Here is a 19669-nt window from a genome sequence, read left to right on the forward strand (position 1 = left end):
TTTAAAAGAAATAAAATTCCCTAGGTATAAAGTAACAAAAGTAAAATATTTTTATCATTTCTCTCCCCTCAACCTTTTTCTTTTCTTCTCCAATGTTTTGCTATTTTGGTGAAACTCCTTTGCTCGGGCACTGTAAAAGTAAATTGATCGTACAAGAGCTGCACGGCCTTTTACCACGCTCCACACGTACGCATCCGCGTGCCCCGAAGCTTCCCCTCACGTGATCATTCATCGCTGACAGCCTGACGGTAATATCCGACGTGTCATCCGTACGCCAACGTGGCATCGAGTCACTATAAAAATCCCCCCCCTTCGTTCCCTCGCCCTTATCGGTCTGACCAAACCTTTTCTCCCACTTCTCGTCTCCGTTAAACGGCCTCATGTAGAGATAGATTATAGATATAGAGAGAGAGAGAGAGAGACAAATCCATACTTTTAGAGAGAGAAATTGAAAGCGAAAGAGAGAAATTTCCCGAGAAAGTTTCAAGAGTTTCCTAGGAAGCTTGAGAGAGAGAGAGAGAGAAAGATACGGAGAGATGGCGACGCCGGGGGGAGTGGCGGTACTGCCGAATTCAGTGAACAAGGTCGATTCTTCTTCGTCTTCTTCATCGAAAGCTTGTTTGAGTGGCTTGGAGACGAAGTCGCCGATTCTGATTTTCTTGTTCTTTCACAAAGCGATTCGCAATGAGCTCGACGCGCTTCACCGATCCGCCATGGCCTTCGCCACGGGGAACCGCAGCGATATCCGGTCGCTGCTCGAGAGCTACCATTTTCTGCGTTTGATTTACAAGCATCACTCCAATGCCGAAGACGAGGTACATTTTCTTTGATTCCTTTTGTATATCTTATGTTTATTTGCTCAGAAAGTGGAGGAGAGAAATGGAATTTTTGGATTCGGTATAAGGTTGCAATTTTTTGATTTACGGATATGATTCTTAAAAAAAAAAAAAAAAAAAAAAAAGGTTCTTGCTTTTTAAAATGAGTATTTTCTATATAAATGATATAAGTTATTTTTACTGAAGTAATCCTCTATTTTTGATATATGTGTGTGCAGGAAATTGTACTGCAATGCCAACTTTAGGCTAGACATTATCAAAATTTAGATTCTTTAACGCTATCATAGAATAAGCTGTCTCTCTGCAGAAGCTTTTTTTGGTTTGCTTTTGTAAATCTATGTATGACAGTATAATTGCGGAGAAAAGAAAGAAAGAGTGAAAAAAGAAAATGTTTAAATTTTATTGCTGTTCTTCAACTATTTTTTTTTTTTTTTCTAAGGTCTTTCAATACATTTTGTGTTTAATTATTTATTTAAAACCAGAACATATTTTCATTTTTTTTTTATTTATTTTTATTTATATTCACTTTGCATCTCGTACACTTTGATTAATAGATTCTAAGAAAAGGTGATGCTTGCTGAATCATTAAAATATCAGAAAAGATTTCCTGATTATTCTATGGAGGCTTCAAGTGTATGTATGAAGTTTTCTCGTACTTCTTTTTCCTTTAATATATTCTCGTGCAGGATATCTTGTGAGCCCAGAACATTCTAAAGATGCCTTCCATCGTTCTTGGATGGAGAATGACAAAACATAATTAAATATACAAGATTATTATTCATAATCTTACGGGACAATCTTTTTGGTTTATCCTGTTAAGTAGGTAGTAACATAAACTTTTTGGTTGTATTGTTTTCAGATACATTCATGCATTTTTTTTTTAGACAATCTTAGTGATTGATATGCTGACATGTAGATACATTATATTAATTTTTGGGATTTAAATTATCGTATGCAAACATTGATAGGAAGGTGAGTGTAACAAAATCATCATACAAAATGCAAATAAAGCTCATGCTATTGAAGTATTGATTTATGATTGTACAGTGTGAAATTTCCTATCTGAATTTCCCTATTGAAACATGAAATTTTTATGGCATACAAGTTGCGGTGGGGGACATCTAAGACTGTAAGATCTGATTCATAAAATCTAAAATTTCACCAACCACTTGCTTGTTGTTTTCGGGAGTGAGTCTACACTAATTCCCTGAAGCAGCATTTTCATGATGCCACTTTGTCTCTATCTTCTGTTCTGCTATAATAGAAGTAGTGACAGCATGAGATCCTGAAACTGCAGGTAATCTTCCCAGCTCTTGATATACGTGTGAAGAATGTAGCACAAACGTATTCTCTTGAACACAAGGGTGAAAGCAATCTTTTTGATCACCTATTTGAGCTGCTAAATTCTACTAAACAGAACGATGAAAATTTTCCAAGGGAGTTAGCTTCCTGTACAGGAGTCCTACAGACATCAGTTAGCCAACACATGGCTAAGGAAGAGGAGCAGGTACAGCTTCATTTGCTTCTTTTTGGATTCTCATTTGTGTATTCAGACTGTTAATCGAGCCACTTTTTTTAACTAGTAATGAGATTGGACCTTCCTTGAGATGAAAAACTGTTTTTAAAAGCAGGAAACGGTATATTTTCTAACAACCAAGTACAATTAAATTCTAGGAAATACTAAAATTTGTAATATAGTTAATCAGAAATGATAGTAAAATAGCATAATTAATGTATTATCTTGATTAATTGAGACTTATATTTATAATAGCTGTTCTTTTAGATCCAATTGTGTTGCATTCTTGATTGGTGATTAAATAATAGTGTCCAGTAGTCTTACTTATGCTCTAGTGCTAGAAATCCAGCATAGTTACTTTTATCCTGATTTAAATGTTTTACTTTGTGAACAATGCTGCTTTGGCTCTTATTTCCTATTTTATTTTTCAAGTGTTATATTCCACTCAACTTTGCACCTCTGTTTTTCTTGTGGTCGTTCGTGAAATCTTATGGATGACCCAAAGTTTTGAATAACTCTCAGTTCTCATCATTTGGACTTGATTTGGCACACAAGAAAAAAAAACACAAAAAAGCGCTACTATTATCTAGGTAAGAACTGCTAGGGTATGCATCTGTAGTGGTTCTTTTATTTTAATGTTAGTTATTAAGATCTATCCAAACAAAAACTAATATGATGCTCTGGGAAGGGATTTTTATTCATGTGTTCTTTTAGTTGACCATCTTGAAAGGATTATGGGGGCATAAATGAGGATATTCTACCAGCTACATTGGTCTCAGTTGGGTAGTTAGAATAGGCATGCAGGTATATGCAATCCGTCTTAGAGCATAGATGGGGAAGTGGGGAACATGTAGTCATGTAAACATAATTCAATAAGTAAAACGGACCAACTAGTAAATGCAATGACAAAGAATGTTGGTGGTCCACCATAATATTTCAAAGAATTTTCTTTTTCACCTGTCTTACTGATGGCTCACATGCATTAGTTTGTCTGTAAGTATCCAATTGGGGTACAATGCCCAAACACATGTTGATTTACTGTCAACTGCAATCTGTATGTGATAATTTTCAGCATCTCTTCCAGCAAAAAAGAAAAAGAAAAAAGAAAAAAAAAATTCAAGAGCTGTGTGTGGAGCAAGTAATATTTAGGTGTTTATTTTTATTTTATTTTTATGAATCTAAGGATTGAAAGTGTTGGTGTCCAGCCATTCTCTTACTGGTGGTTCACATGCATTCCATTAGATTGTCAGCTGCATGCCATGTATGTAAAGGGCATAAGATCTGTTTGTCTGAAACGAGAAAAAATGAACCACCGTAAGTTATTTTTTATGTTTTAAGAATGATTTTGGTACTCGAATATTACTTTCTATGTCTGTGTCTGATGTTTCTAACCTACTTATTATCATTGTTGAGAGCTTACTTTCTTTGGGGCATTAATAAGAATCATATTTTTTTTGTAAAAAACACAAACACATTTTGCGGTCTCCAGTTTGCAATATCTCGTTAGTGGGCCTTTGTTGGTGGTAGCCTCCACCCCTAACCGGCAGCAAAATGCCATGGCAAATGTCTAGAGCCAACTTAAAACTTCTCATTTTGCTGACTCCGCTTTGCAATGTCTGGTTAATAGAATTTGGATTTTGGAAGACTAAGTACCAAACGTACTTAGCAAACGTATCCATGTACACTTGTGATTGAATTTGTGATACTGCAACGAATTTCAATGTTGTAGCTGTCTCTGCAGGATAGGATTCAGACTTTAGCAAAATTGAACCCCTTGGAAAGCATCATAAATTGCCATAAATGACTATTTTCTCAATAAAATGGTCCCTGTAAATTTTATAAATTAAAAAATTAGTCATTATGTGTGTGTGTTTGATATCGAGAGATGCAATATGTGGAGGAATTTTTTTTTTTCTCTTTTTGTTTTCTTTTGGGATAAGAAAATTTGTTGAACGTGATGTAAGGGGTAGTGGCACAATACACAATAAGTATTCAAAAGAGATCCAACTGATGGGGGGTTGGGGGACACTAAAAAAGGAATGAAGTTTTAACATAGAATCTATGGAGAGGAAAAAAGAAAAGCAGAGAGAACCAACAAAAAAAGTAGAGAGTGGTGATGTCTATGGAGATAAAGATTTGCTGCCATGTCCTTAATGTGTCACTTGCTTCATTGCAGGTTTGAATAATGTTGAAGGTGTCTGAAGACCGAGTCTATGCATCAATATTGTCAAGACATGATAATAATTGTTTTCCCCAAGTATTTTTAGAATAGTAATTAGAATTAAATTTACAATTTCCGATCAATTTAAGTTTTTTGGAATAATTAGTGATTTAACATGGTATCTAAGCAAATGTTCTAGGTTTAAACCCTGGCTTCACAATTTATCCTCAAGTTCAGTTAAATAACCCAAATGTCAGTTCTCACTTGTTGAGAGAAGTTTGAGCCCTTTACGTGAGAGAAAGTGTTAGAATATTAATTAAGTGATTAAATTCACAATTTTCTATCAGTTTAAGTTTTTGGGATAAGAAGTAATTTACCATGTATTGAAGTCTTGGGGCTGAGAATACTTTCTTACCGATATTAATGTAAACTTTATGTTAACTATTTGAACTTTTGAGTCATATCCCTTTACCTAGATAATTTTTCTTTGCTCTTTTTGCTGTTCTTGATATCGTGGATAAAAAGAAGAAGAAGGTTTTAATCTATTTCTCTTTGATTATGCCAGGTCTTCCCCTTGCTTATTGAAAAGTTTTCGCTTGAAGAGCAGGCATCTTTGGTCTGGCAGTTCTTGTGCAGCATTCCAGTGAATATGATGGCAAAGTTCCTCCCATGGCTTTCAAACTCCATTTCACCTGATGAATGTCAAGACCTGCGGAAGTGCTTAAGAGAGATAGTCCCAGCAGAAAAGCTTCTTCAAGAGGTAGAGTTTCAGTTTTAGAGCATTGAAATAATTCCGAATGTGATTTGCTGGGTACATGTCACTGATGACAGCTCTCGTCTGTTGAAGGTGATTTTTACTTGGATGGAAGGCAGATGTAGTGCTAAAACAGTTGAAAGTTCTGTAGACAATCCTCAGCTCCGATGCTGTGTAAGTTCTAGCGCAAGTACATTAACTATTCAGACAGAGAAAATAAATTGTGCATGTGAGTTCACCAGAATGGGGAAAAGGCCATATATAGAGTCAGTTACTGATGTTCCAGAGACCTCAGGAACACATCCAATAGATGAAATATTGCTCTGGCATAATGCTATTAAAAGAGAGTTGAATGAGATAGCCCAGGAAGCTAGGAAGATGCAAATTTCTGGAGATTTCACTAATTTTTCGGCTTTCAATGAGAGGTTGCAATTTATAGCTGAAGTTTGCATCTTTCACAGGTATTCACATATTGTTTATTATGTAGCTACCAGAGTAACTTTATTTTACTTGAATTTAAGTTATTCAATGTATTGGAAACCTTCCTTCACCTTTTGGGGGCCTTTTTACCTCTTGTGCTTTTTTTTTTTTTTTTTTTTTTTTGGGGGGGGTGGGGGGGGTTTTGCGTTTACAAATATTGAAAGGTTCCTTGCTGTGGTTACTCTTGGGCCTTTGGTTTTTTGTTTTTACCCCGCTTTTTTTCCTCCTCATGGGATGTTGACTGTGCTGGTATAATTCATTGGCATTTTAAATCAAAGTTTCCTTTCTCATATTCCCATGCATGAAAATCTTCAAATTATTCAAACGTACAAAGACATAAAGAATTGTTTATGCTTCCAGCTGCTATAGGAAAACTTGAGGAGAAATGTTTATAAGGAACACTTTAGTTCTAGCTGCTACTTAACTTTTCTCTTCCCATTCAAAAAACAAGAAAGAGAGAAGGGAAAAAAATGTACAAAGGAAGCGTCATCTGCAAAGATGACAATGTAGGGACAAGAATAAAAGAGACATGGTCAAACCCCTGATTCCATTTAAAGGATGATCCAGTACCTTTGATGTTGTAATTTTTAACACCCCAGAAGGTCTGTAGAAGAAGTCTTTTAGTACTTTGATTGACAAGTGGTCTGACTCATTTAGATGAATCATGAAAACTAAAAAGGGTCCTACTTTTCTCAACTTTTTTGTCTTTTTCCTATTTCTTTGTTTGAATTGTGTCAAACATTGAAAGATTAACGATGAGTAAACTGCACTTTGTTCTCTTGAACTACCCTTTTTGCTTAACATTGTTTCGATTGGGCCCCTAATTAGAAAGACCGTTGCAATGTCCCCAATATAAAGTTGGAGTGGTGAAATGACCAAATTACCCCAATGGAGTTGCTATTGGTATTGAAACACCTATCCAAATCCAGAGCCAACTCCGGAACTGAAAGACAGTGAGCCTGCCACTCTTGGTAGTCTTTGATCTTGTAAGCGAGAGCCATTGATCTTATGTTGGAGAAAAACATGTGTTGTCAAGTGGAGATTCAAGTTCATGAGAAACTTAGGAGCTGTGAGATCTTCGAGTTCCATGTAATCTGAACGTTGCCGCTGATGCAGGCTCCTGCAGACTGGTGATGTGGACTTTGGGGGAGGGCTGAAGCTGAGGATGTTGTGGATGATATGTGCGTTGATAGCGGCTTCCATGACTATTTGTTGAGGGATGTTTTGAAGGAGCACCTCAGTGATGAACTAGGAGGGGCTGAAGCAGAAGTTAGGAGGGGGCAGGGATGCACATTAGCATCATCACCATGTGCTCTTAGGGGGGAGAGAGAGAGAGAGAAGGGGGGTGGGGGTTGGGAGAGGATTGGTGGTAGGACCATGATGCTGAGCATGACGATGAGAATGGGCTGTGTGCTGAAGCTGGGAAGGTTTGTTAATGTACAGTATGCTCCCATAGGGCCATTGGGGCACCATTGTATGTGATCAACACCAAAGGATGATCCAATGGCTGCAGTGTTGGTGCTACAGTGTCATGGTGGGAGAGTGGGCCTGGTGTAAGATAAGAGGGGACTGCTTGAGCATAGCTTCTGCTGCAAGTGGTCGTAGTTCAAGGGGGCAAAGTGTAGCTTACTCATTAATAATTGGCACTGCTATCACAAATTATATACCCTCTCTTCTTCATCTGTTGTATTCTCATCTGGTCTGTTGATTCTCATCTGGTTGCAGTATTGCTGAGGACAAGGTCATATTTCCTGCTGTGGATGGAGGATTTTCGTTTTTCCAGGAGCATGCGGAAGAAGAAAGCCAGTTCAATGAGTTTAGGTATTTAATTGAAAGTATACAAAGTGCAGGAGAAACCTCTACTTCAGCTGCTGAGTTTTATGGAAAATTGTGCTCACATGCTGATCATATCATGGAAACTATAAAGCGGCACTTCTACAATGAGGAAGTTCAGGTCAGTTCCTTGTTGATGCAATAATCTGTTCTGGGGGGTTTCACCATCTGTATCTATTAAATAAAAGCAGTATCTGAAGCCATACTTTCTTGCTGCATGGTATAATTAGGTTACATGACTAGAAATGTATAATATCAAACATCCCCATTGATTCCTTAAGATACCTGCTAAGTAACCTGCATATTCTAGGTTCTTCCACTTGCTCGAAAGCACTTTAGCTTTAAAAGACAGCGGGAACTTTTGTATCAAAGCTTGTGCATGATGCCCTTGAAATTGATTGAGCGTGTCTTGCCATGGCTGGTAGGATCATTGACTGAAGATGAAGCAAGGAAATTCCTTGAAAACATGCAATTAGCAGGTTCTACATCCATTTCCTCTATAGTTGCTTTGAGGAAGATAATTAAAGCAAAAACTTCACTTACTTTTCCTGATGTTTCAATGTTTTTGCAATAATACCTCCAAAGTATAAAAATTTGCAATGCTGGGTTGCCAAGCTTAAACTATTTGCAATGTCATCAATTCGTTAGGATTTTTAGTTAAATCCTAATGGACAACTTAGAAATTCCCAAAATATCCATGTTAAAAAAGTAAAAAATTTGAAAATACGCATGGTTACTCATGGCCGAGCTTGGCCATGGCTATTTTTTTTTTTTTTTCAAAAAAATTAATTATTTGATTAGGGTAATTTATAATTTTATAAATTTAGCAGAAGTATAAGAGACATTTCACCTATTAATTTAACCCTAAATCTTGACGGGAGGGGTGACATTGCAAAGTTTTTGTATGATTGCAAAAACATTGAAACATCATGGGGAGTAAGTGAAGTTTTCCCATAATATTCACCAAATATACTTTTTACATATTTTAAATCTGACAATTGTTTTTTGATTCAGCTCCCAATTCAGATATGGCTCTGGTAACACTCTTTTCTGGTTGGGCGTGCAAGGCTCGTAACCAGGGTTTTTGCTTGTCTCCAAATGCAACTGGTTGCTGCCCTGCTAAAAGTTTTACTGATATTGAAGAAAATTTTGGTAGATCAATCTGTGCACGTGCTTCCACATTGTCTACTAGAGACAGCAGTCACAGCACAGAATCAGCTGAAGCAGGTGAAACCAAAAGGCCGTTCAAAAGACATGTCTCAGTGTCTTGCAAGGGTAGCAATGCCCCTGACCCTTCAGAGACTATAGATGCCCAGAAACCATGTTGTACTGATCGACCTTGTTGTGTCCCTGGTTTAGGAGTAAACAGTAATAATCTGGGGTTGAATTCTCTTGCTACTGCTAAGTCTTTGCGTTCCTTGTCTTTCAGCTCTTCTGCCCCATCTATTGACTCCAGTCTTTTTGTCTGGGAAACAGATAATAGCTCTTCTGATATTGGATGTGCAGAACGACCAATTGATACCATATTTAAATTTCATAAAGCCATAAGCAAAGACTTGGAGTATTTAGATGTTGAATCTGGAAAGCTTAGTGACTGTGATGAGGCATTCCTTCGACAGTTCATTGGAAGATTTCGTCTGCTGTGGGGATTATATAGAGCTCATAGTAATGCTGAGGATGACATAGTGTTTCCAGCGTTAGAATCAAAAGAGACACTTCATAATGTGAGCCACTCGTACACATTGGACCATAAGCAGGAAGAAAAACTTTTTGAAGATATATCTTCTGTTCTTTCTGAGCTTTCACACCTTCTTGAAAGCATGCAGAAGGCCCATACGAGAGGGTATTTAACTGGAAGTAACGTTGGATTTTCTTCTGCCTGTGATAGTGATTCTGCTAAAAAATACAATGAGCTAGCTACTAAGCTTCAAGGAATGTGCAAATCAGTAAGAGTGACATTGGACCAGCATATCTTCAGGGAAGAACTTGAGCTGTGGCCATTGTTTGGCAGACATTTCTCTGTGGAGGAACAAGACAAAATAGTGGGCCGCATAATTGGGACTACGGGTGCTGAAGTGCTGCAATCTATGTTACCATGGGTAACTTCTGCACTTACTCAGGATGAACAAAACAAAATGATGGACACATGGAAACAGGCAACCAAAAACACAATGTTCAATGAATGGCTTAATGAATGTTGGAAAGGAAGTCCAGTGTCAACTTCAGAGACTGAAACATCAGAAACTAGCATCTCTCAAAAAGGTTATTATTTTTGTGCTGCTGGAGTACTGCACAGGGTTACAATAAATAAATTTAGTTGCCTTAGTAGCCTGTCATGTTTTATATATCCTATTGTTGTTCATGTTTTACACTTTGCACGTGTTATGTGCAAATTCTGTCTGGTGGAGTAGGTTCAACTGAGTTCAATGTTTTTTCTTCTAGGTATGGAATATCAAGAAAGCTTGGATCATAGTGATCAGATGTTCAAGCCTGGTTGGAAGGATATTTTCCGTATGAATCAAAATGAGCTTGAGTCTGAAATCAGAAAGGTTTATCGAGACTCAACTCTCGATCCAAGGAGAAGGGCATATCTTGTACAGAATCTTATGACTAGGTTAGTTCTGATGATAATAATCTACTTTGCTTACCCAAACAAAAAAACAAAAAACAAAAAAAGCAAAAGATAATAATCCAGTGGAGACTCTCAAAAATGCTTTTATCTACCTTCAGTCTGATATAAATACCAGATTATGTCATCTTAAAGTGCTTCATCTCTTTGTCATGAGTCATAAATTCTTAATTACTACCTTCTTGTTTTAGTCGCTGGATCGCGACTCAGCAGAAGTTTCCTAAATCAGTAGCTGGGGAAGCTTCTAATGGTGAAGATTTAGTGGAACGCACACCATCATTTCAAGATCCTGAGAAACAAGTGTTTGGGTGTGAACACTATAAAAGAAACTGCAAACTCCTTGCTGCTTGTTGTGGCAAGTTGTTTGCATGTAGATTTTGCCATGACAATGTGAGCGATCATTCAATGGACAGGTAACTTTCTGATATCATTGGTCAAATTCCATGTTGGGATATTGTATCTCTAATGTTCTATTTTATAATTGCAGGAAAGCAACATCAGAAATGATGTGTATGCGTTGCCTGACCACTCAAGCGGTTGGGCCAATATGCATGACACCTTCATGCAATGGATTTTCGATGGCAAAGTATTATTGCAATATCTGTAAATTTTTTGATGATGAAAGGTACACGAGTTCTTATTGAAAATTTTAAATGTTTTTATTAATTATCAAACTCAATAAATTTGGTGGCAATAAAGTACCGTAGATATTTTCTATTCTCCTTTTCTCGGTTTTTTTACTTTGATGAAAGGTTAAGATAGATTTCTGGATACTGTTAAAAAGAATTGTTTCTTTGTTTACACTTTCACTCGTCTTTCTTCGTTTTTATGGTTATAAACACTAATAAAAATGCCCTGTACAACCAAAGAGCTTATAAAGTTGAAGACAAATAATTGTAACATTGTTTTTATCTTACTTGAAAAGTTTGGGATTACATTGTTCACATCAATACCGCCAATGAATAATTAAGCTTTTGTAAAAAACCTTTGTAGTTTCATTTCTCAGACCTTGCCTTGGTTTTTTTTTTGGTGCTCAATACACTTGATGCTTATGCAGAAGCACTGACTTATCATCGGTATTTTCCTTGCTTTAGGACTGTATATCACTGCCCATTTTGCAATTTATGCCGTCTTGGGAGAGGTCTTGGCGTTGATTTTTTTCATTGTATGACCTGCAATTGTTGCCTGGGAATAAATGTAGTGAACCACAAGTGCCTAGAGAAAGGCTTAGAAACAAACTGCCCTATCTGCTGTGATTTCTTATTCACATCAAGTGCAACCGTCAGAGCTCTACCTTGTGGCCATTACATGCATTCAGCTTGCTTTCAGGTCTCCTCTTTCATGCTTGTGTTCTGCATATGTCGTTTACCTTTTAATCTTATATATCTTTCCTTTTAAAAGGAATCAGAGAATGGTAGTTGAATCTAATCTCCAACCTTGTTTTGTTCTCTCAGGCATACACTTGCAGTCACTACACCTGTCCAATTTGCAGCAAATCTTTAGGAGATATGGCGGTAATACAACTTTTTCTCCTTTCATTTACTGCTTGGTCAGAGTTTCCATTATGCTAAACAATTTACTAATCCTTGGAGATGGTGCTAAAATCGGCAGCCTTTTCATTACTTGGGGAAAATGACATTGAATGAAGTTCCTATACTTAATAGAATTGGTTCCAGTTACTTTTTCTGAGCTTTGCCATTTACTCATTTCTTGTTTTGTCCAAAATGCAAAACTCAGGTTTACTTTGGCATGCTCGACGCATTGTTGGCTGCCGAGGAGCTTCCGGAAGAATATGTCGATCGTTGTCAGGTACCTCGTGCCAAAGAATTGTTAAATTGAAACTGGTTTTACACTGTTTTTGTCCTTACTAATGTTCGTATGGCAATCCAGGATATACTTTGCAATGACTGTGATCGAAAGGGCGTTTCACGCTTCCACTGGTTGTATCATAAGTGTGGATTATGTGGGTCATATAACACCAGGGTGATCAGGACTCAGACGTCAAATGCCAACTGCTCCACAGCACAATAACGAGAGGTTTTCTTTTTCTTTGAGAAAATATTTATACATATTTTAGTTTGTAAATACTTGTATTCTCCGGACAGAAAAAGAAAAGAAAAAAACTTGTATAGACAATCCAATTTTCCCCCAACCCGGACACCGGCCATTTTTATGTCCGACGAACAGTGGAACACTACACATTTACAGAATCAGCTTAAAGATCTACTTCCTGTGGTTTATATGCGTATGTTCAGAATTGAACATTACGAGAAGCCATAAGAGCATGCTGCTACGTGCGTGCGCTCTTTCATGTTGCGGTAGAATTTTCAACTAGACCGTAATTTTTTTCATTCTTTTTACATATTTCTTTGTGTTCTGTAATTCTATTGTTACGAATTTAGATACCAAGTCGGAATAAACTTCAAAAGCATATATAGGGTGCTTTCAATGTCGAACCCGATTGGATGCAAACAAGGTTAATTGTAGATCCATGCAGTCCATGATGTATCAAGATAGCAGTGAAAGATATCCAAAACGTATTGCAATTTTTTTTTTTTTTTTTTTTTTTTTTTGTTCAGTCCAAAGTTACACTTTACTATCTTAAATTATTTTCAATTTGACTTCCAATATTTAAAAATTGCTAATGTACTTTAACAAAGTATTAAAAATTCATAATGTGATCCATTTGTTAGTCATGCTTGTCTAATTTGACCGAAAATGGCTCACTTGTCTGAACTTTCGTATATTGCCACATTTTTTTTTTGGAGGAATTTCAAAAATGCCCCCAATTAAATAAACCAAAATAATAATAATAATAATAGGCCACATTTTGTGGATTGGGGGTGGTCGAAACCACCTCCAAATGGCCACCCCATTTGCCTAGATTGTGGGTAGTTTGGCCATCCCCAATCAGCCAAATGAGGGTGACTGAAACCACCTTCAACTGGCCTAAGGGGTGGCCATCCGGCTGGATTGGTAAGGGCTTCGAGGTGATTTCAGCTACATAATAAATAAATAAATAACTAATAAAAAAACTTTTTTATTTTTTATTTTTAGTATTTGGCCAAGAAATAAAATAGAAGTTTTTTTTTAAAAAATATTTGCTCTTATTATTACAGAAAAGTTATATATATATACATATATATATATATATATATATATATATATATATATGCCTTATTCCTCTTTTGCTAGTAGCTAATAAATATAAATCATCCTATCCGCTCTTTGTATCTTTTTATTCTTTTCTTTCTGTTAACAAAATGGGTAGGGGTCCATACCAGTGATACCACTATACCAGACCCCACAATATTTGGACATCATGGGGAAAGGTATCTAGTCCAATCCTTAAGCCTGACCCTATTTGAAAGATTCAAAACAAACCCAAGAAATAAAAGTTCACCATTTGATCAGTTAAAGTAGCTCACAACGCTCGTGATTTTTGTTTTTTTGTTGTGATATGACATAAAGGTGAAAAAATATGTTTGAGTGTCGTATGCTGAGTTGTTTGTTAATAGTTTTATTTTTGTCCTAAAAAGCAATTGCAAACGAGCTTCCAGAAAGAAAAGGTATTTCAACAAAGATTTGTTTTTTCAAACCTAGCCCCATGATTCAAGCTCCATTTGTCTGAATCTTACAGTAGAAGTATAGGTATCTATCTTTCATAGAGTAACTGCCAATTTCAAAATTATATGTACATTATAGCATAAAGAAAAATCAAAAAGAGAAGAAGAATAAGACAAGCATGAGAGAAGGGTACCTGTTGTTGTGTCCCTTGAGCTTGTGACATTTTCATATGCATGAATCCATCCACTTTATCTCTTTTCCTCATCATATGAGTTTTAAGATATTCAATAATTAGCTTCTCTTGGATATCTATCTTCTAAAGCTCAATAATATACTTCACCCTTTATAATTGTTTCCATGTTCATTGACATGATTCAAGCAAAAAGCATAAATCCAAAATCCAAAACTACATCTTTTTACATACAAACGAAAATCTAATAATTTGGTCCATGAAAAAAGCAAGTAAAATCATTAATTCTTGCTCTTTTTATCTTTCCTGTCACGTAAGAAAGACCCCAAACCAAAGAGATTTTCAGTTCTTTTGGAAATGTAAGAAGGTGGTACAATATTCAACACAGGGCTAATCCGAGCACCATGGAGAGACCCTCCATAATTCTTCTTCAATGGAGGTTTTTGCTGCATTGCAGGAGCAGATGAAGCAGAAGAAGATGAAGATGATGATGATCTTGACATAAAAACAGATGCTCTTTTCTGTGAATTTTGCTTGTTTTGAACATCCTTCGCCATTGGTAAACCAGTTGAATTGCTTCGAGACAAAAGAGGCAATGAGCATAACAAGCTTCTCTTACTGTCAGAAATGTTGAGACTAGTACTTCTCCTGAAGCCCCAGAAAGACTTGGATGGATGTTTCTGCTCCAAATCTGATTTTATAGCCATGACTTCTTCTTTCATGCGTAAATCTTTCTTTGATTTCTCAGGAAGAGGAGGAGGAAGCAGAGCAATAGGCAGAGGTTCACAGCTATGGATTTCCTTTGGAAGAAGCATGCCATTGCAGAAAAGCTCGTCTGCTGAACAAGATTCATGCTCGAAGCTGCCGCTGCTAAAGCAGAACTCAAAATCAGAATCTGGGTCCAAAAGCAAGGAGTGATCTGTTCGATTCACCTTGTTTTGGATTGGCAAAATTTGTGGGTGGCCAAGATCATGGGAGAAAGATATTCTAGGAGGACTTGTTTCTGAGCACATATCAATCCACCAAGGAAATTAAGACAAGGAAAAATGGTAGAAATTCTAGGAAGAGAAAAAGATTAATATGATCATCAGTAATAGGGGGCAGAAGATTCAAACATCAGGCCTAAGAGGAACATTAAAGCCTAGAAAATTATAGGCTTGGACTTGGAAGTGGTCAAAAAAGGAGGTGGAAAGAAATGTTTGAATCTCAATAATAAATAAGACAAAGAAGGCAGCTTTTCCCAAGTTTCAAGGATGATTGAGGGACTTGGGGAGAAAAATTGAGTGTTCTTCTTCTCTGGCAATGGAGGCAGAGGCAGGCTTATAGTTGTTGTCTGTTAATGTATAAGGAAAGAAACAAAGGGAATAATAGGAGAGACATGAAATGGAGACAGAAATATAAAAGGATTTGAGAACAAATCAAAGGCAAAGTTATGAGAGAAATATATGTGGTTTGAGCTTTTTGGGAACATGATTTAGAGGTAGCAAGAAAGCTGAAAAATAAGGCCAAAGAGAGAGAGAGAGAGAGAGAGAGAGAGAGAGAGAGAGAGGATAACGTGAAAAATATTCAAGGGGTTACCGTCATTCAAAAGGCAAAGAAAAACTAGAAAAAAAAAAGGGAAAAAGAAAAAGTAATAACAAAAAAATAATAATAATAAATGAAAAAGATGAGGATGACAAATTCAATATATAGTTCTGAAGGAATGTGACTGCTTGAGCAACTTTTTTTTAGGATCAACAAAATATTGACTTTTCTAGCTACTCTCTCAACCACCGGTTGAGGTGCTCCTTTTACCACGTCTACTTTTCTTTTCCTTTTTTTTTTTTTTTTTTTTTTTTTTTCCTTTTTTAAATTTTTATGAATTATGTTAAGGAGTTAAAAAAATTGTTTTTAATACTTAAAAGCTGTATTAACTAAAACTGAGTCATTTTGATTAAAAAAAAAAAAACTTAAAAAACTGTTTATGAAATGATTTTCTTGAAAGTTAAAAGAATGATTTTAGTATTTAAAAAGCTGTGTCGAGTAAAAATGGATTCGTTTGATAAAAAAATTTAAAAAATATACTTTTTTTGGACTTTTTGATGTAGGAGAACAACATTAATGTGGATTTATTATTTATACATTAGTTTTCGAGAAGGATTTAATTTTTCCTTCTCATTATGATTTCCTTTTTCAATTAGAATTGGTTTTCTATTTTCTTGTTAAATCAGGAGGAACCTAAAAAAAAAAAAAAAATCTTGTTTTTGTTATTTTTCAATTAAGTTTTGAAGTATCAATTAAATTTCAGTCTTTCAGAGTTATTTATCTGTTTGCTTATTTGGAGGCAATTATGGTCTTTGTTTTTCCTATTTATTATTTTCTCTCTTTCTGAATTCATTTTTTTTAATCTTCAATTCTTAGTTTCTGCTGCTATCATACATTGACAGAACAATCTTAATTTTACCCGGCATCACGTTTTTATTCTACAAAAACCCAAAACTGTGTTTTGAAAGGAACTTGAAAATGGAGCGCTTTTTAAAGCTCTATTTTTCAACGCAATCTCAAATAGATTCTAAATTAGTCAGTATTGGCTCACATGATTTTGAGAAAAGTTTAAGGTTGTTCCAAAGCCTAATGAGACCTGATTTGACCTTAGGTTTTTTTTTGATATGTCCACACAAAAAGGGGGAGAGGGATTCGAACTAATGACCTCCACTTTATTACGCGTGGTTTCAGCCGAATAAATTACCTCTTGGGGACTGATTTGACCATGTTAATGCGTAATTATGGTACCTAATCAACCTCATATAAATTTAGATTACAACACAATGACAACCGATTAGATAGTTCCCCCAGCAGGCCTTTGCGTTCACGTGATCAAAGCTAATGGATTAGCTGGCAACTCACATCACCCCTTTCTATATTAAACGACTTTTAGCTTAGAATAGTAAAATATATCAAAACACTAGATTTGGAAATGACGGAAACTTCTTCCAAATTGATTTGATGAAAATTTCATTCAACTTAATCTAATAAGTAATAAGTGCTATCTCTTATATGTTTTCTTTAATATGTTAATAGTAATTTATTGTCATTCCACTAATTTAGAAACCCAAACATTAATTTTTGAGATATGATAGAGGTTCAATTGAGCACATCTAACACCCAACTTTTGTGAACATATGTTTTAATTTTTGTCTCTTTTTTGAAATTTTAATTCTGAACTTGATGCGACACAACTCTCATATGCATCTCGCGTGTTATCAAAAAAGGGACAAATGTCATTTTTATGGACTGAATTGGAGGAAGTTTCTCCAACCTAGTATGGAGGAAAACTCTGTCCTTATGCCACACAAGTAAAAGTTAGGTCTTAGATGGAGTTCAGTTGAGCCCCTATCATATCTCTTAATTTTTTAGAAACAAAAAAATGTTGAATGATACTTGTCACTTTTTTTTCTAATTTTTTTATTTTTTTTATTTTAATCATGACATTGTTATTCTTATTGGAGTAGGTTGAAAGAAATTTCCTCCAAAACAATTTAGAGGAAATTTGTGTCCATTTGGGAAAACCATATTTATCCCATCAATATATTATTTTTTAACAATATTCTTTCAATCTTTTGATTTAATTAATGCATCTTACCGATTTATCATTAGTGTTACAATGTCTTCATTTTATTTCAAAAAGGAAAAATACCTCTAAAAATCTGAAAAAGAAAAAACTAAACTAAACTATAAACCCACGGCTATGCCCTTAGCCACTAGGCTCACGACCACGTCGTGGATTACTAGTTGACTCACAACCGAGTCGTGGGTCTAGTGACCCATGGCGTATTCATGGGTCTTGAGTAAAACACACGGCCATGTTATGGGTTAGTTTTTTTTTTTTTTTTTCATTAAAAAATCTAATTTTTTATTTTTTATTTTTTGTACTTTTTTTGTTCTTTTTAATATATTTTATGGCATTTTTGTCTTTTTAGAACAAAAATGAGATATTGCAACTCCAATGTAAGATATGCCGGGCACATTAACCAAATTAAAAATTGGGAGGGACGTTACAAAATGAGCAATGAATTAAGGGAGTGAGTATAATTCCCCCCATAGTTTATTATAGACTAGTCGTTGGATTATGATATGCTTATGCAAGAATTCAATTGGAGAGAGAGAGAGAGAGAGAGAGAATTAGAAATAAAAAAACAGTAAATGGAATTTGAAGAAGTGGTTACCAAAAATCTAATAAATCTTCATTATTTCAATTGTTAAATGATAATAGTAATCCATTGTAACCTTTTTTTCTTATTCAATTAGAAAAAAAAAAAAAAATGATAATAGTAACCTTTGTTCATAAGTTAATGATCTCTCCTTATGAGAGTTTGACTCTCGAAATATGAATATTTAATTTTATTAGTATTAGTCGTTTTAAGTCCTATGAATGTTCTAATGTGATTGAGTTAAGCTAAGCTCAATCGGATTTGAGAAAGTGCGTGCAATTTTCACTGTCTAGGCCCTTCCTGTGTAACTTCCAGCGAGCATGTATTACTATAGGTACAGTTGGTCTTTCCCACCTGCCATTGCAATTAAAAAAAAAAAAAAAACGGAGGTTTTTTGGTGTCAAAGCTCAGTAGCTCACCCTATTTTTTTCTTTTCTTTTATTTATGTTTTTTTAATTTTTTTTATTAAGCTCACCCTTGTTAAATACAATAAAAAGTTTCTCTAGATGAAAAACATCAATTCTATATTATTTTTTTTCCTAAACAATAATTTCAAAAAGTCAATCAAAACAATCATATTTTAAATTCAAATTGGGTAAAGCAAGTTAAGGAAAATGGTAACATATTCAACGACAGGTTTAACCTTAATTAAGCTATCTCATGTTGCGTCATATGAAAGAACCCGCCAACCATAATTTAAGAAATGGTCAGCATGCACTCCTCCCATGGGTATTTGGTAACAATTAATGGAGGGATCATGAGAGAATCATGATAATTACAACCTTTCTTGCTCTGATGGTTGTGATACTTGCACATAAAAAAAGTACTTCATTCTATGGCTGCATAATTTCGGGGTAGGTTCAAGATTGATGGTATGTCTGTTTCTCAATTGGGCCCCTTTTTTTATTGTTGGGATAATCAGGCTAGATATTATATGACATATATTATTGAATAATTAATCTAGATTTATATTGGGTTTACCTAAAAAGGAATTAATCCACCTTCTCTTTTTAAATATCCAAAACAAATAATTAATCTAGTGGACAATATAGTAGACATTTGACTCCTCTAGCATGATTAGGGGGCTGGTTTGCACTAGCCATTAGCCAAGCTATGAAAAATAAATAAATTAATTAATCTTTGTGAAATTATTTCTGTCTCCTCATTACCCGGAAATCTAAATTGGTGATAAAATTAAAATAAGAATAATTTCAATCGGGTCATAGTGTAAACTGAGTGTTTTGTACCCTTTAATAAGTGTTAAAGTAATAGTTAAATGATTAAATTTATTTCTTCCTATCAACTTAAGCTTTTAGGATAATTGGTAATTTAATGATTAAATGATTAAATTTACTTCTTCCTATCAGTTTAAGCTTTTGGAATTGGTAATTTAACAATAAGAAGCAGACACCTTGAAACATTAAAAAATAATATAACCTTTTAGATCAAATAATTTTTCTTATCCTGACAAAATATTCATTGATAAAACCATCGGTGCGACTGTCTTTATTAG

The 19669-nt window shown here is 35.2% G+C and overlaps 2 protein-coding genes across 2 annotated transcripts; one reads left to right on the plus strand and one right to left on the minus strand.

The window, feature by feature from the left end:
- Positions 1–345: 345 nt before the first annotated feature.
- BTS (zinc finger protein-like protein) lies at positions 346–12699 on the plus strand. Its single transcript, XM_059597363.2, has 14 exons — positions 346–815; positions 2134–2343; positions 5079–5273; positions 5361–5728; positions 7473–7701; positions 7891–8059; positions 8595–9842; positions 10023–10194; positions 10401–10622; positions 10697–10834; positions 11304–11538; positions 11664–11723; positions 11947–12018; positions 12100–12699. The coding sequence occupies exons 1-14, from the start codon at positions 537–539 to the stop codon at positions 12238–12240; spliced, it is 3738 nt and encodes a 1245-aa protein (XP_059453346.1). The 5' UTR covers positions 346–536; the 3' UTR covers positions 12241–12699.
- Positions 12700–13815: 1116 nt separating this feature from the next.
- Positions 13816–15460, minus strand: LOC132184852 (uncharacterized). The gene is made up of 2 exons (XM_059598629.2): positions 13970–15460; positions 13816–13882 (listed from the first exon to the last, which is right to left on the minus strand). The coding sequence occupies exon 1, from the start codon at positions 14977–14979 to the stop codon at positions 14248–14250; it is 732 nt and encodes a 243-aa protein (XP_059454612.2). The 5' UTR covers positions 14980–15460; the 3' UTR covers positions 13816–13882; positions 13970–14247.
- Positions 15461–19669: the final 4209 nt, after the last annotated feature.

The sequence above is a fragment of the Corylus avellana genome, chromosome 7 (assembly GCF_965113065.1).
Source record: "Corylus avellana chromosome 7, dhCorAvel1.hap1.2, whole genome shotgun sequence".
Taxonomy (NCBI): domain Eukaryota; kingdom Viridiplantae; phylum Streptophyta; class Magnoliopsida; order Fagales; family Betulaceae; genus Corylus; species Corylus avellana.